The sequence below is a fragment of the Gymnodraco acuticeps genome, unplaced genomic scaffold (assembly GCF_902827175.1).
Source record: "Gymnodraco acuticeps unplaced genomic scaffold, fGymAcu1.1, whole genome shotgun sequence".
NCBI classification, from domain to species: Eukaryota; Metazoa; Chordata; class Actinopteri; order Perciformes; family Bathydraconidae; genus Gymnodraco; species Gymnodraco acuticeps.
In genome coordinates this window covers 764,723-781,946 of record NW_022990186.1, presented here as the reverse complement: position 1 = coordinate 781,946, position 17,224 = coordinate 764,723, and the positions used below count along the sequence as shown (strand labels likewise).

At 41.9% G+C, this 17,224-nt stretch overlaps 1 protein-coding gene across 1 annotated transcript; it reads right to left on the bottom strand.

Moving 5' to 3' along the window:
* Positions 1–103: 103 nt before the first annotated feature.
* On the bottom strand, positions 104–14,408 carry mad2l1 (MAD2 mitotic arrest deficient-like 1 (yeast)). The gene is made up of 5 exons (XM_034217855.1): positions 14,238–14,408; positions 13,395–13,541; positions 8,596–8,716; positions 7,902–8,005; positions 104–550 (listed from the first exon to the last, which is right to left on the bottom strand). Exons 1-5 carry the CDS (start codon positions 14,299–14,301, stop codon positions 378–380), a joined length of 609 nt encoding a protein of 202 aa, XP_034073746.1. The 5' UTR covers positions 14,302–14,408; the 3' UTR covers positions 104–377.
* Between the last annotated feature and the right edge of the window lie 2,816 nt (positions 14,409–17,224).

Below are 17,224 nucleotides of genomic sequence, written 5' to 3'. Positions count from 1 at the left end.
TGACACACTGTGTAAACTACAATACCACATAATCACCTGGAACCAACTAGTGAGGATGCACTGCCACCTTCTGGTCAGAAGCGGTTAACCCATGACAATGAAAAACGTTTGAGAAAGACATTTATTTACGACATTTTATAAAAGTTTTACATATAAACCACTATCTTCTAACAGAAGTTGACGACTTAAGAGAGAGGGGAAACAATAAAGGAAAGAAAAGACACAGTTGTTCCAAATTGTTGGATCAATGCTCATGAGAAATATTTACATCAACGTAGACAAAACAGGTTGTTGTCACATTCTTCTCAAGAAGAAAAAGAAAGACACAGGCACAATCAGGAAATGACAGCAGAACAACTTTCTCTCTGTGTGAGAGTCTAAACAGAGTCGGTCCTCTTGTACGCCACCATGCTGTTCACCTTGTGGATGGAGGTGGCGAAGGAGCGCAAGCGCACCTCCTCTGACTGGTCGATGATCTGCGGCCCAGACGCCTCCCATTTATCAGGAACCAGCAGGTCTTTGTCTGTGTAGACAAGGAGGTCAAAGGCACCTGGAGAGCAAGAGGCAGAGGTCAGATGGTGAAGGAGAAGTCAACTGCTTATCATCCACACCTGAATACTAAGGCTTCATCGTTTCCCTCACCAGAGTCTCTTCCTCACTCCCGCCCCGTAAGATGCGGGGATGGAGGAGTCCTCAGCAGGGTTCTTACACCTTTTCCAAAGTCAAATTCAAGCACTTTTCAAGAATTTTCAAGGTGCATTTTCAAGCATCTTTTCAGCTGTTGTAAATTATATATTTATATACACATAATACTTATACTCAAATGATTATTTCCCCACCTCACATTAAATCAGATGTTCTTTATGCTATAAACAACCAAATGTGTGTTTCATAATAGCATTCAACTTGAGGATGAACAATTAAAGAAAAGAAAACTAAGTTTAATATTTCAAAATGAGTGACCCATCTGTACGTAGACTGGGCCTCCCATATAACTTTTCAATACATTATTGATTACTATTTTTGAGGTACTTTTAGGTTGGCAGTAAACATAAGTCAGAAGTACATGGTGTACTTTTCCTCCACTACATGTATTTAATACCTTTAGTTACTTCACAGATGTGGATGAATGATGTGAAATCTAATCAAGTGTTGAATCAGACTTTAGTTCCACCTGGAGTAAATCCACCAGCTACCCTGCAGTATACAAAGTCATTCAAACTAGCTGCACCTTCACCAGCTTTGAGAACACTTTCATGATCAATCATTATAAAACATATCATATATATTATTCTGAAATGGACCAATCTGCACAACGACTACTTTTACTGTCGCTACTTTCACTATATTTTGATGAGAATACTTTTATACTTTTACTTGAGGAACATTTTGAATGCAGGACTTTTACTGAAACAGAGTATTCCTACACTCTGGTACTTCTACTTTTGCTAAGTACAAGATCTGAGTACTTCTACTTTTACTCAAGTACAAGACCTGAGTACTTATTCCACCTCTGGTAGCGTATTAGCCTGAATTGTAGCCACAAAATCATGCAGAGCTGCATAAAAATAGACTCACAAAAGGTAACTAATATTTACAAACGTGTACAATTTGCACGTAGGTAATGCAAATTACTCAAGACACCTGACTTATACATCTTCAAAGGAAGACTGTGTTCATTCTACAATTACATGATGGGATTAAAGCCAAATGTAGTTTTACTTGTATAATACTTCAAGATTTTATATAAAAGCCTGTTTCTAAAAGTATCAACCATAGCGACGCGGTCAAATCCTCAGTTTATAATAACATACTAACAAGCTAAGGTCTAATTATGCAACCAAGTCTCACGGTTTTCCTGTTATAGTCACGAAATAAATGTAATCTATTGATTCGTGTTCGTTTTCAAATAAACAAAGTCTTGGCTTTCAGAATATTAAACTTGTTTCGGCAAATTCAGATGATAAATACAACTTTGAAGCTTCGGCATGATTACAAGCAGAGAACGGACTAATGTAACATCACAGCAAGCATAACAACAGCCGGTGTTTCTTACACAAACGCAAAAATACACAAACACACTCACCAGCTTCCCCCAGACCAGTAATACAAACCAGTAATACAAACGAAAATGTGTCTTCGGGTCAATGTGACTGATTTCGATAGAGCAAGTCACATTTGGTTTAAGCAAGAAACATACTACCAGTAGAAATACATTGCTTTCAAAATCGCTCGGTGTCGAATCAATAGATTATATTTCGTGACTATAACACGAAATGCCGTGAGTGCTTCATCCTCTGAACACCACAGGATGGCGACTGTAACGCACTTTAACATAGGTACGCTCCTCTGAAATGATTGTCCCCTGCAATTATTATTATCCCTCATGGAGTTCGCTATTCAGCTAGCTAACGTTAGCTTAAACAAACGTAACATGCCACGTTAGCCTAATCTAAAATGCTTTACTATGGCGTACCTTTCATGTGGCTCGTCAGCGCAGACTCTCGCATCGTTATTTTTGCAAACTTTGCAGGAGGCTACTCGTGGGCTTGACCCTCGTCTTAGCCATGGCTTGTATTTGTCTTCTGCTAGCCAACGCTCATTGAAACTGCAACCTCCTGGCACACAGTCATCTATCACTCTCATCAGAATGCCCAGGTCACACGTAACACAAACACTTGCAGGTCGCGCGCATAGCGCGGGAAGGCGCAGCGGAGCGGTTTTATGTAGAAGCGAAGCAAAGCATGTACAATTTCAAGCACTTTATCCCAAATTCAAGCACCATTCCCAAAAATCAAGCACTTTTCAAACCTTGAAAACACCTCGTACAATTTCAAGCATTTTCAAGGATTTCCAGCACCCGTACGAACCCTGGCTCAGGTATGATGGGATATCCTTTTACTCGAGCGTTACTTTTAAACGACGCCCTTTACTATTGGCGTGTGCACAGTCTTATCACCTGTTTATTTTGTTTTCCACATGTTTGTTATGATGAATTCGTCCATCTCTTTTTATTCATGATTTTTAATGTATTATTTTCGGTCCTATATTTGTTTCCACGTGTAACGTAAGTTTTGGAGTAGCAGTTATAATAATAATTGGTGGCCTAATAGATCTTATATTGTGTTGTTAGAGCTTGTTTCAGATGCACATTCGTATTGGATGATGTACAGCGCATGACATTAAGGATTTTGGGAGATGGCCCTGTGGGCCATCTAATGGCGCGTTTCCACTGCAGGCCTCGCTTGGTTTGGTTAGGCCTTATTAGGCCCGGCTCACTTTAATGCTGCGCTTCCATTACAGTTTAGGAACTGGGGCAGTTACTATAGTAACGCAGTGTAGGCGGAGCCGTGACGTCATCTTCAATGAGAGCCTCAGAAAAACAACACAGCCGTTAGCTCTTAGCACTCAGAGCTCACAGCTCCTCATATCTGTTCAGAAACTAGACACAAGTTAAACAAGTACAAACCACAGACTGCCTGTGTCATGGTGAATACAGTCGCTGGTTTATCTGTATAGGCCGTTGTTGTGAGTGTGGAAGGTCGGAGCATATATAACGTTAGCTTAGCCAAGCTACATTTAGAAAACACGCATTTTAAAAGGGTTTTTCGCCTGCCGTCTGTCTGCAGACTTGTCAAAGCATTAATTCATGGTTTTTACTAACCGGTATCAGTATGTTGTTACTTCGGCATCATTTTGAAACATTACAATTAAATCACGGTCAAATATGTTCATCTTGTTGTAGTTGTAGCCCCCTTGCCAGCGATTCTCTCTCAGTTTAGCATACTCAGCCCGACTCAGCCTGGTTGTTCCTGGCCCTAGAACCACGATTTAGTCGGGCCAGAAAAAAGGTGAAAAAGTAGCCCCGGGCCAAAACTAGGCCAAGTGGAAACGCAACCAAAAACGGGCCCCGCACGGCTCGGCACGCTTAAAGCGAGCTACCCGCTGCAGTGGAAACGCGCCATTAGCTAATTTACAGATGGCCCTGAGCCCAATAGAGATTGCCCTGAAAAATGCGCGCGGACGAAATGACGCACAAAGGGTTTGGGGGGCCTCCCCCTAGAAAATGTAGATGTTTGCAGGTCTTAGATGCTGTCTGGTGCATTCTCTAGACTGTATTATAAGATGAACCACCACAATATTATATTGTACAATTTCAATTTTATTCTTCATTTCACTTGTTTGTTCTTGTTTGTGTTTTCTCGCTTGCATGCCCTGCATAGCTATAAGAAATACTTAAGTTGTTGGTCAAGACACTTTCCATCTGATGAAGACAGATGGAAAAAAGTAGAAAACATACATTCAGTTATAACTGCCAAAATAAACATTATTTACACTATTATGGCCCCTGTTAAAAATATTTGTAATGTTATCTACTGTATTGCGGCTTTCACACCAGCGCTTTTCCCTTTCTAGCTCCGAGCTAGAGCTTTTCTGGTTCAGCTCCGGTTTCCCTTTTCTGCTCCCACTCTGTTCACACCGCCCAGAGCCTGACTGGTGCTGCCGCTGCTGCGTCATGACGTCACCGTTTACATCGCTGATTTGCTCCCCAACGGCGCTCACAACAACAACAACAACAACAACAACAACGGGGAACTGCGTCGGGTCGATGATCGTGTTGCTTTTAATCACACGAAGCCAGATTAAATTAAATAACGACTTCTCCAACCTTATACTTTGCTCCAGAGTGCCGTGGTTCATTGTTTATTAATGTGTTTCTGCAGCATTTACCGACCGCTGCAGTGTTGGCTGCTCTTCCACGGGAGTTTATTCTCCTCCGTTAGCTCCCGGTTAGCTCACACTGCAGCGGCCGCTCTAAACTATTCACTGTCCAACTCACACAAGCAGCTGATACATATCCCCAGTTCCCCTTCAGTGAATGTGTGTCAGTCTGAATTGACGCTGTTTGGCATCACAACGCTGTTATGAAAGTTTCTCTGGTATAAAATGGGTGATGTTAGCATAGCAACCGAAGCTAAACTGACTACTTGCTATTGCTATCCTATTGTGGCATAAACCGTTTTCTACAGGCACATTTTACCGGTCTATTTTTATTATGATTCTACTTGTGATAGTCGGACACGACAACCTGTGCAGCCCATGTATTGATTCCATCCGATAGCTGCTATAATACAAAACAAAACGTCTGCCTCTCTCCACAATGATCAATAACAGTGAACGGATGGTTAAAGTAAGTTACAAATAAACAGAATCACACGAAGCCTGGTTAGTGTTGCCTGACTTTATAAAGTGTGTTTATAAGCACTAATGCTTGTAGGCAGGCATGACAGTCGACCCATGTTCAGGGGAGGAGGGTTTAGTTTCCTGCACGCCTCGACGTAAGCGACGCCACCTCTTAGCTCCGAAGCTCTTGCCTCTAGACCGACAATTGAGCTAAGAGGCGGCGCCGCTGCGGTGTGAACAGGAAAAACCGGCACTTTTCAGGCTCCAGCTCTGAGCCGGAGTTGAAAACGCGTTGGTGTGAAAGGGGCATAAGTTGGTCGAACGAATGCCTCCTCATCCGGAAGCTGACCGAGCAGACCCGAGCAGCAGTCGAGAGGAGCCTGCATCCGCGAAGCACACAAAATGGCGACGTCAGAGTTCCCGTTAGTCGGCAAATCTAAATCTCTTCGGTCAAAATAATTTCCCTTTAGAGCAATACCGCTTCAGTTGCGCCACTTATGTGACAGACAAGAAGAGTATGTGACAGACAAGAAGAGTATGTGACAGACAAGAAGAGTATGTGACAGACAAGAATAGTCAATTCTAATGTCTAACTCTTAATGTGGAGAAAGAGATGTCCTGTATGGGTTGATTGTGCGTTGATCTGTTGGTAATGCCTCGGGGTTCCGGTGGGCATGTAAACAAATGCATAATGCTGCGCTATACTTTGTGGCGTCACCCGGTTGCATAGCGACACTTATTGTTTAGGTGTCTTTTAATAAGCAGGTAGTCCTATCATTAGCTAGAACTAGCTGGATCTGATCGATATGGACATAAACGCGAGTGAAGTCTAATCTGACGGGAGAGAGAGATCAGCTGCTGCTGACAAGTCGACACGCAGCTCTGCATGATCACATGCAGCGGTGAGCGGAACAAAACACACACTTCAGGTTAGAATATCACACGTAGCTATTTTAATTACCTCTCAAACTACCGTAACTAGTTATAGATATGTTTAGTTTTACTGTCGGGTCACTCATTACTGATCCGCGAGCTGCATGATACTGGCATAATAGATTGCCCGATCGGGCACCCAGCAAGTGAGGCTTCATTGCCCGAGCTAAATACTAGATGGCCCCGGGCCATCGGGCAGTCCTTAATGTCGAGCCCTGATGTAATTGAAATTCTTCTACAGAAGAGAGAATAAATATCACTAAAAGATTTGATAGGCATATTATCCATATTTTTAAACTGTTTGAAGTTCGGTGTCCACACAGATCACCGATAACAACAGTACATATTATGTGCGAGTAAGTATATTTCTCTTTAATGTTTTTATTGAGTAGGATCTCCTTTACAGGGTATATGCAGGAATCCTGAAGTCAAATTTAATACATTTTAAGACCTTTTTTAAGACTCTTTCCATACATTTTAAGACCTCATCGCCACTTCGAATTCCAACAAGGTTACATTGGCGACACACTTTACCTCATATTTACTATATACTAGGGATGCACGATATTGGTGCGAGCGAGAGAGAGACCTTACGTGCATTGTTGTTGTTTGCATCTGGTGCTAGCTAGCTGCGCTAACGGATATACGGAGCTGTTTAAATGAAAACAGAGGAGCAACATTTCGCCACAACTGCGCCGAGCACTTGACTTTATGCAGGCAGCCAGACGGTGGGACATTGTACGAAAAGTCAGCACACTCAGCACGGATAGTGCGCAACATGATTGCAGCGTCCAGGCAGCTCCAGTTCGAGCATATGCCTTGAGTTGCACATAGCTCCAACGCCCATACCACCGACGACATGTTTGTTTACTGTCCTGGCTTCACGAGTTAGGGAGCGCTGGATTTGTGAAAAACTCCCCTCTTCCTAAACCACTAATACCACAGTACTGGCAAAACGGGAGGAGCCGAGTGAAAATACAAGCGCCCCTCATCCCAATCCACTCACACCGCAGTATTTTTTTCTTTTCCCCAAAAAATATATTGTATATTATCGGGGCTATTAATACTGGTATCGGGTTTATCGGGATGACGTCATAATTCCTAATATCGGACCGATAATTATCGTGCATCTCTACTATATACAGTATTGATTGTAAGATAGCACAACTAAACAGCTTGTGATACCTCCTTATAATAATTCAGATAGAACAAAGCACAAGAGAATGAATTGTGTGACCAACCCAATGCAAGGTTTGTTAGAAAAATAAACCATTAGAAAGTATTTGATTTAGGCATTGTTCCCAAGAGATGCAAACTTGCATTTCCCCATAACGATGTTGTGTAACAACCGGTGTAAACGGACCTTCGCGCTATCAAGCAGTGAGCGTGCGATGTCCTGTTCAGATGACGTCAAACCCAACGGGATGCCATAAATAAACTACACAGAATCACACTACACACCTACGCAATGATTACATTCAGGCACACTGTAGAATACAACCTCTTTGGACCATTTACATACTTATTGAAAACAAGCTACAACATTTAATACCTTGGAAAATGCCATTTAATACTTTTTAATAGCCTTAATTTTCGCTAAATTGATTTATCAACTTTTAATACTTTATAAGACCCTGCGGACACCCTGCTTTATTTATATAAAGAGATTTATATATTACATTTGTATTGTATCCCCGCTGTTGTTTCCTCTGTGCTGGAGGAGGGACATTGGGATGACCCATAAGACAAACAGTTTGTTGGTAGAAAAGGGTCTGGATACTCACATGGGGTCTCCAGCAGGGGCAGGAAAGTGACTGTGGCCGTTATCTGTCTCATCACCGAGCGGATCTCATCCTGAATGATCTTAATGGACTTCTCTCTGGGAGCACTGGGAAACACATAAGAACAACCAAGTTAACGAACATGCTATTATACTGTCATTGATGTGTGTCTATCACTACTTCCATCTAAAAACAGGGTAACACATATAGATTCATTTTAAAACCAGCCTTTTATTTTCCCTACAACAGCTGGCCATGTAAGTTTTAAATCAAAGACAAGAAAACAGGACAATGTATTTTGGGATTTAGTCAAGATGAACTAGTGTGTGTTCATCTTAATAAAGAAACATTGATGTGTTTTAATGGTTTTTGTTGTCTGAAAACTAACTATTGTTATTTTTATAGTTCTCTGGACAACCAAAATATTAAAAGCTAAAAAGGTAAATCAGATTTTGGATACACACACCTAATATGTTCAGTAGGTACACCCATCAGTGTACAAAAAAAGATCAGACTTTGACGTGTTCTCTGACTGCCACCCACTGGACTTTAAGTGCACAACACATTTTACCATTGGATATGACAATTCTATCAAACTTAAATCCTTTGTTATCACCTACACAACAGATTAAAATGTGTGAAAGAATTCCGCTGAATAGACATCACTAATTCAGGGTTTTGAGGACAGTATTCTGACCTGCTCTCTTTGGCTGATTTGTCACAGTCGATGTCAAACTGCCATCTCTCCAGCACCTCGTTGGTTTCCAGACATGTGATCACCAACACAAACTTCTGCACTGTGCACTCAAACAGCCACTCTGCAAAAGAGACACAAACATTTACTTACACTGCATGGATAGCCTGAAAATAATCCTATACCAAAATGCTATTTATGACAGTACACAATAGATATTAAAAACAGTGGACATAAGCATAGATTCTCTAAGTCAACTTGGAATGACTCAGGGACTGAGAGCTTAATTTACATACGTCTGCTTCCTGTTCTGTTAACATTGTTTTACATATTTGTAGTGTGACACAAGATTGTTTTTATTTTAACTTGTTCTGAAAATATTATTTCCAAAGCAGCTTGAGTGCTTAGATAAATGCAGCAGAATGGCAAGTTGAACATGTGCTTTAAAATATCAGATGTAAGAATAGTCAAGTACAGCTAAAACATTTATTTGACTGATACATTCTTCAACAGAAAATGATTCACAGCTGTTTGGATGAGAATGTGTTGCTATTTCTCATCTTCAATTCTAGTTACCTTCAAATATTTGGGTTAGGCTAGACCAGGGGTTTTCAAAGTGTGAGAAGGTGAGCCTCCCCTCAGAGAACACAAGAACAGCGGCACCCCCCCCCCTCCCAATTATTATTGCTATTATTATTGTTGCTATAATGCAGGGCTATTCAATTGCATTTCAAAGAGGTCCAGAAAGCAGTGTTTCCACCAGACCAGGGCTGAGAGGGCATCCACCCGAGAGAGAGTCACGTGACTTGAATTTTAATTGAGCCGTCCCTTATAGTAGATAATATCTCTTTACGTTATTGATGGGAATTACGGCTCTTTTTAGTGAGCCGGATCATTTGGCTCGGCTCACTAACAAGAAGAGCCGGCTCTTTTGACCACGGAGCCTCAGTTTCGCCGCTGCGAGGCTCCGGCGCTTGCAGTTCACGCGCATACTCCACCGCTCATCGCGTCCAAATCGTGCACGTTCCGTGTTGTCCTGTGGCAGGCACCGTGGGTTCAATACTCCAAAAAGAATCCCAATAGGCTCCTTTGCCCCTCCAACGGAGGGATGTCCTTGCCCTTTTTCCTTTTCGTTATTTCAAGCGATCTTTTTTTTTTTGGACGGCCTCGGCTCGAGTTCAGGCCGTTCCGAGCTGAATAAGGCCGTCAAATGACGGCAAGAAACACTACCAGTGAGAGAAAATGTCATTAAATGCTCTGTTTTCGCTGTCTACCTTTCTCTTTTTTGAGCACGCCATTTGAAATGACTCCGAAAGTTTCTCTCTTCTTGTGTCGTCTCTGTTTGAATCTATCGAGCTGACTGACTGACTGACTTTTAACATTTTCAACATCGTGGATAAATCCTTATATGCTCCCGGCAACACACTGAACGTCAACTTTGCCTCCTTATTTCACTCAGCCCTACTTTAGTGGGAACAATGAGTCTGCGTCTTTGATGCGCACAGGCGGATGATGTGGGGATGCAATGTAGACAGGAAGCAACGCAGATCATCCTCTGGCTGCAGCCTTGACCGGTACTTGCTTTTGATCAAAGTCAATGCGGAAAACCCGCACTCACACAGGTAGGTGGAGGAGGCAGGGGCGGACTAAAAATCAGCCCTGGAATCTCACCGAGCTCAGCCCACACAAATTGGTAGAGCACGCTAGTGAACTGTCAATGGGGGGGAGCCTCACTGCGTGGAAACGGCCCGCTAAACGGACCTCTGTCGTTGCCATTTAAAAACATAAAAAATAAAGGGGGGTGCCGGCCGTCAGCGAATCGCTGACGACCGGCCGTTCTGTGATTCTCCAGAACACACAGATGGCCAGTCCGCCCCTGGGTGGAGGTGAAGGGAATGAGCACTTTTATAGCCTTTTTGGCGAGGTGGGGGAACTTGGTCTCCACAGACAGCCACAGGTGTGCATAGGGATGGGCAGAGTTCCCGTTAGCCGGTGATTACCGGACTATGACCGGTAAAATATGCTGAAGACCGGCAAATCTAAATCTCTCCGGTCAAAGTGTCCGGTCACTTGTCCGCATCAGTTGCGCCACTTATGTGACAGACAAGAAGAGTCAATTCTAATGTCTAACAGTTAATGTGGAGAAAGAGATGTCCTGATTGTGCGTTGATCTGTTGGTAATGCCTCGGGGTTACGGTGGGCATGTAAACAAATGCATAATGCTGCGCTATACTTTGTGGCCTCACCCGGTTGCATAGCGACACTTATTGTTTAGGTGTCTTTTAATAAGCAGGTATCATTAGCTAGAACTAGCTGGATCTGATCGATATGGACATAAACGCGAGTGAAGTCTAATCTGACGGGAGAGAGAGATCAGCTGGAGTCGACACGCAGCTCTGCATGATCACATGCAGCGGTGAGCGGACAAAACACACACCAGGTTAGAATATCACACGTAGCTATTTTAATGACCTCTCAAACTACCTAAACTAGTTATAGATATTGTTGTGGAAATAATTATCATAAGACGCCAATTAGTAACATACAGGACAAACCTCGATGTCTGTTTACCTTCTTTAAGGACACAGGCGGCTTAGCCAATAATGTTATTGTTCCCATTCTGTGACCGGTCAATACTGGGATACAGATGGTCTGTGTTGTGGGTACACTGGGACACTTCCTTCTCTGTATTTGTGGACTCCAAGGTAAAATCTTCGAGGTCATAAGTATCCGAGGCAAGTAGCTCTGTGTTCCCACACTGTTTAGGCTATCTTCTCAAATATGTTGTTTACTCTCTGCGAAACCAGTTAGATGGGCTGGCAAGAGAGAGGCTCTCCAGAATTGACGTGGCAACTCTACCGTGAAGTCAGAACCTCTGACTCTTGGACTTGTGATGTGAATCCTCCGGCCGTTAACTCCAAATAAACCATCATGTGTTTGACATCAAAGCTACTGCTCTTCCCGTGTCTCCTTCCTGAGTCGGTGACTCCCACTGCATAGCTACACAGAAGTTTCCTCTACAAATATGTTTAGTTTTACTGTCGGGTCACTCATTACTGGATCAGCGAGCTGCATGAGACGGATATTGACGGGCTGTCAGGAGAGGGAGAGAGCGCTCCGTTTATTATTCTCGTGTTATTGTAAGTTACTGAACACTTTTGAAAAATGTAGTTAATCTACTATAATTAGTTTGTTTAAAGGAGGGGTAGGTAAGTTTGAGAAACCAGCTCGAGATCGCTAGAATTTGAAAATACACAACCGGAGAAAATCTGCCACTTCCTTATAGAGCCCCTCCTCCAATACACACGAACGCGCACGTGACCAATGAGGGCACGAGATAAGTATGTGCCCCGATGGGAGGCTGACAGGCAGGTAGGCCATCCAATCCGTTGGATTGGTTGTACTTTTTACAGTATTATGGCTTCTACAGATGAAATTTTTTCATGGATTTTTTGTCAAAGCACTTCAGATATTCATTGCTATCGGGATGTTAAGAGCATTCCATGGAATATAACAAAAAGTGTATCTCACGCCGGTTTCTCAAACGTACCTACTGCTCCTTTAATATCGAATCATATCAATTTGTTTTAAAGCTCAATAAATAACAAAGAAGACCTTTGACCGGCACTTTTCAAATTTTGTCTGGAAGATTTAAACTTTAACGGACGTGTTGACTGGCGAAAAAATATTCTAACGGGAACTCTGGGGATGGGTATCGTTAAGGTTTTAACGGTACTACTACTTTTATCGATACCGCTTATCGATCCCGTCTTTTAACAGTACTTTTATCGGTTCTTTTGGAGAAAATAATAAGGTAAATTAACTAAACAAATTGTGAACAAAACTAACATTGCTTTTATTTAAATGAAATACATAATATTTCACATCAAAAGAAACAACAACGTTTTAACATCGTATTAAATAATCTGATGACAAAGTTTCAGCTATTCTGTTTACAATTCTAACAAAATAAATAACTCAGTTTCCTCTAATCATTAACCCATGTTTGTATAATTGAGTTAACTCCGTGTGTTGCTGCTAGCATACATAATACCTGACGTGGAAACGTTACTCGTGGATGGGGCTACAGAGCTACTAGAAAGACAGTCGAACCCGGTGCATTCCTCCGTCTGAATGTGGAGCACTTTTGATAAGATGTTTAGACAAATTGCTCGTGTTACCGCCCTTACATGCTAAACTCTTATTGCACTTTTGGCAACGAGTATTGTCCACATCGAGACGGGTAAAGTTTAACCACACCTCGGAGCGTGTTCTCTCCGCCATCTCTGCATGTAGCAGCTGCGTGTGTAAACTGCCCCGCCCCCTCGCAAGCAGGTGGGGGAGAGAGATCTCCCGTCTGGATTGCATATTAGAAACGGAGTTGGCGACACTAAAACTGCAATATAATGTTTGTGTAGCAATAATACATGTATGTACCGATAAAAAGACAGATAACGTTGGAGCTTAATGGTACCACGGTCTTTAATAATTCAGCCCCGGGGCCCGTTTAATACCGGGTCTCGGTACCCATCCCATGGTGTGTAAGTGACACTTTACTCGCCATTTTCTCACGCTGCGCCTCCCCTGAAGTTCACACTTTGAGTGATTAATAAAACAAAGCAACGCTTCGGCCATATGGTGAACCACGATGATCCATAAAAGCCTTAATGCAAATGAAAGTTCAGGGTTCACTTGTCCCAGTGTTATGACACCACCTATAGTGGAAATCCCCTGGGAAATCCAGGCGGTGAAATCCTAAATGCGAGTCATTAAAGGGCTATAGAAAGCATCCGCTGAGCTACCTTTCAGTTGAGACACCACTTTGGTCAGGTAGTTCTTCAGTTTGGGATCAGTGGTCAGCTGAAGGTTCATGTCATAGTGGGTGATCCTGCTGAATGTCTCTGGAGGATAAATGCCCCTCTGGTACAGGATGCTGTTGATGCCAAATGCTGTGGGGGAGAGACAATCAAAATGTCATCGTACGTTATATTGTTCCTCATTTAGAGGTGTGGGCTGATCTAGCTTTGCTCACATGTAAGCTCCCTGGTGCCAATAACAAAAAAAGCAATTCATATTCTGGGAAAATACAGTAATGACAAAAGTAAGACAAATATGAAAACTATAGCTATTTGATATTTTAAATGATATTTTAAATGTTTCTATAACAGTATTCCCATTTTGTGTAAGGACACGTTCATGTTTTTAGCATTTTGGCATGGACTATTTGAAATGTCATATGTGGGAAAGAAAATGTCCTCCAATTCTAGAATGGCCTTGTAACGTTAGAAATGCTGCCATACTGAAAAGCAAAATATACTTAGCGACCATCGTTCATTTCCAGAAACGTTAGAGATCTAATGACTTCGGCACAACGTACATAACAAAACAAAAAAGTAGTTATTCTAATTTGATCTGTTAAAGTATTTGATCCTAAAGTATAGTACAACAAAATACAAATCGAGTTTGGTTGATTGTTGCGTGCTCAAATATAAAGTAAAGCGTAATCTACCAACACATTTCAGATAATGGAGCAATGCTGAGCTTTCCAAACTAACAATACACAGGCCTGTTAGCACATTAGCACTGCATGTATGTCGAGAGCGCTCGAAGCGAGCTAAAAACAACGTTTTTAAATAAATACTTACAGAAGAAATTTGCCACAAGCTCGGCGCTTCCCTTCAGAGTAATTCCGTTCAACGTGCTCGTCATTTTCTTACTCGTTTTGAATATTCTGGACAATTAACCGTTGTTGTTTTTAATCGGTCTGAGTTTAAACTAACCGCCGTTCAGTTTGAAATGTGTTGGCTCAGTACGCTTGCGCATGCGCGGGAGATTGCGGGTCATAGTTGATCACGTGTCAAAAAACGCATACATGTTTCTAGCACCGGAGGGCAGCAGTTCCTAATAATAGGCTACCTATGCTCTGTTTTCTGAAATGTGGATTTCAATTTTATGTTTTCTAGCTATATCATTATCATGACATCTGTAATTAACTGTAAATGTAAATATTACATTTAGATGTAAGCTAAATACTAATATGTAGGTTTAAATAAGCAGAAGTATTACTTGGCCTTTCCTTCGGACAGTTTATGTTACCTTTTTCCAATTCAAAGTAACACATTTGTGTCGCCCATGGGTTTCTCAAAGCAAGCCTACATTATCTGTAATTTCTCCATATTTTGTCTCAATCTTTAGCAAACCCAATGCAAGTCTTTGTGTCCACTTATTAATTTAATTGGATGAGTTATATGATGACTATTAGTCATTTATTTCAGGAAACTTGGAATCCTGTCTTGACAAGACAATGACCGTCTTGAGGTTGTTGTGGAGGGTCTTGTTTTTGTTTTACTGAAAGCTGATTCAAGACACAACAAAAATACTAAACAACATGAGGTGAAATGGAATTGGTTTTGATCTTGTCATACTAACTCATTTACTTTATCTTCTTCTTTGAAAGCATGGATTTTATAAAAACACTGGAATGCCAGGAAAATGTCCACAGATAAAGGTTGGTACTTTAGTGAGAAGTACGAAGCTGTGATCCGAAGCGAGAAAAAAAAGAAGTATAAACAGGGTCCTCTGTAGAAAAGCTTTCACAAGGACATCAGTGACAGAGCTTGGAACCGAAAGGACATATTTTAAAAAGAGCTCCCTGAGTAGCCTACTTAGTGCCACAAGGAGGAGCTCTCAGGTAGGGAACGCTTTAACACAGCCTCTCAGAAAAGTTGGTTTACTTCCAAAAAGGAGGAACATCCTGTGACAGAAAGCTGAGGACTCACTGGAGAAAATAAGTTTACTGCATTCCGGTCTGAATGGAGGATAACTAAAGAAGGGATCAAGGGAGAGCACTCGGGTTCAGGTTTTTTGAAGGCCTTCTCGAAGAAAAAGAGTTTCTGAACTATGCTAAGATGGTTAAATGTAGCTACAAAACATAATAATAACCAGCTGAAGAAGTCAGGCAAACTGTTATCCCTTCAGCAGTGGAAGTTAGTTTCCGGTCTTTTTTATTTTAGCCCAGCCTACAGCTTTGACAGCTAAATGTTGGAACACTGACTTTAATCCCAGTGAGAAACACAACTGGTGTTGCGTTAACAAGTAGCTGCTGGTCTTAACCAACGGTTAACCAATGGTTTTATACAGTGCTTGAATTGGAATGAAAAAGGTGCCAGTACTCTAAAATCAGCAACTTTTTCAAGTCAATTTTATATATACAGCCCACAAACAAGAATTTGGCTACTATAATGCTGGTGGGTTTGTCTCTTTACTACTGTATATTTTAGAAAGGTTCACTGTACTTAACATTTTGTATGATAGGCAGCGGATATGGCTAAAGCTCAGTAAGGTCAATATTAACTGAAAATATAGCAATCAAAGTCTAGATCTTCTGCTGAAGACACATGAAGCAGAGACCTTTCAGGTGAGAGCCCCTCTGGTGGTGTTCAACATTAATGACAAGGAAACAAAGCTCTGGTCAGAAGCATTTTTTATAAAAAGCTTTAACAAAATTAAGTATTTCTGTACATTTGAATGCAATCTAACTTTCCAACTCAGAAAACGAAAAAAGTGCCAAAAGTCTTCTCACATGGCTGAGCTGCTTTGCAATATACTTCACCACTGAAGAATACAAATATGTATAAAGTAAACTATGATGCAATCTAACTTTCCAACTCAGAAAAATGATAAAGAGCATGAACAAAGAACATGTCAAAACAAATGCAAAATTTGCACAATCTAAAATGAGAAACTGTAACTGCAAGTAACAAAGTCTGAGCCATGGTAAAGAGTTACATTGAACACCAAGCTGATCAGATAACTCCCTGGTTGGTCTGAAGTCCTTCTATCTCCAGGATCTGTACAAATCGGCACATTATGCCAAAAGTCTTCTCACTGGGTGAGCTGCTTTGCAATATACTTCACATTGTTAGAAAAGGCTCCAGAAGGCCTTGGGGACATCAGTATCAGGGGCTGGAGCTGGACAGGCTCTTTCATCAGCACTTCTCCTTCCCTTTGCCAGCCAGGACCTCACATACTGTTCCGGATTGAACTGTCCTAGTGATGGTCCATTACATTTAATGAAAACCAGGCTGGACAGTCGGCTGACAGAGAGAGCATTCCTTTTTGCAGTAAGGATATCGTTCATGCAGCTGAATGCCCGCTCACACTCACTAGTGGAGACAGCGATGGTTCGGACTGCTTTCAGTAGAGGCTCCATGGCAGCAGGTGTACGGGATGCCCTGGTTTCCTTGTATTCGCGAAAGCCCTGAACAGTCTCTCTTCTGTCCACTTTCAGCACTTCGCACAAACGTAGCACCTCTACGTCCCCATACTGTACGTCTAACTCCTCTTCAGGCCAACTTCCAGGATGGATAACTTTCATGTCCTGGATTAGCTGATTGTCCCGGGCCTCCCGGCCATGTAATGGGATTTCTCTTGTGCTGACATGAGAGGAGGTTGTGGAAGTCATTCTGTGTCTCAGATTCTCTACCATACTGCAGAAAAACTGACCTGCATGAATCTGTACAAGCCTGCCATTCTCACGCAGGGCAACACCCTTGAAGGACTTCTCAGCTAGAGCTGTATGAACTGTAGTCATGTGTGGGCCAGGCATGGTGACCATGGATTCAAAAACTCG

Coding starts and splice junctions, on each gene's coding strand:
- mad2l1 (XM_034217855.1), bottom strand. CDS start 14,301: ATGACGAGCACGTTGAACGGAATTACTCTGAAGGGAAGCGCCGAGCTT. Junction 8,717..13,394: donor AGTGGTGTCTCAACTGAAAG/GTAGCTCAGCGG, acceptor TCTCTTTTGCAG/AGTGGCTGTTTGAGTGCACA. Junction 8,006..8,595: donor AAATCAGCCAAAGAGAGCAG/GTCAGAATACTG, acceptor TGTGTTTCCCAG/TGCTCCCAGAGAGAAGTCCA.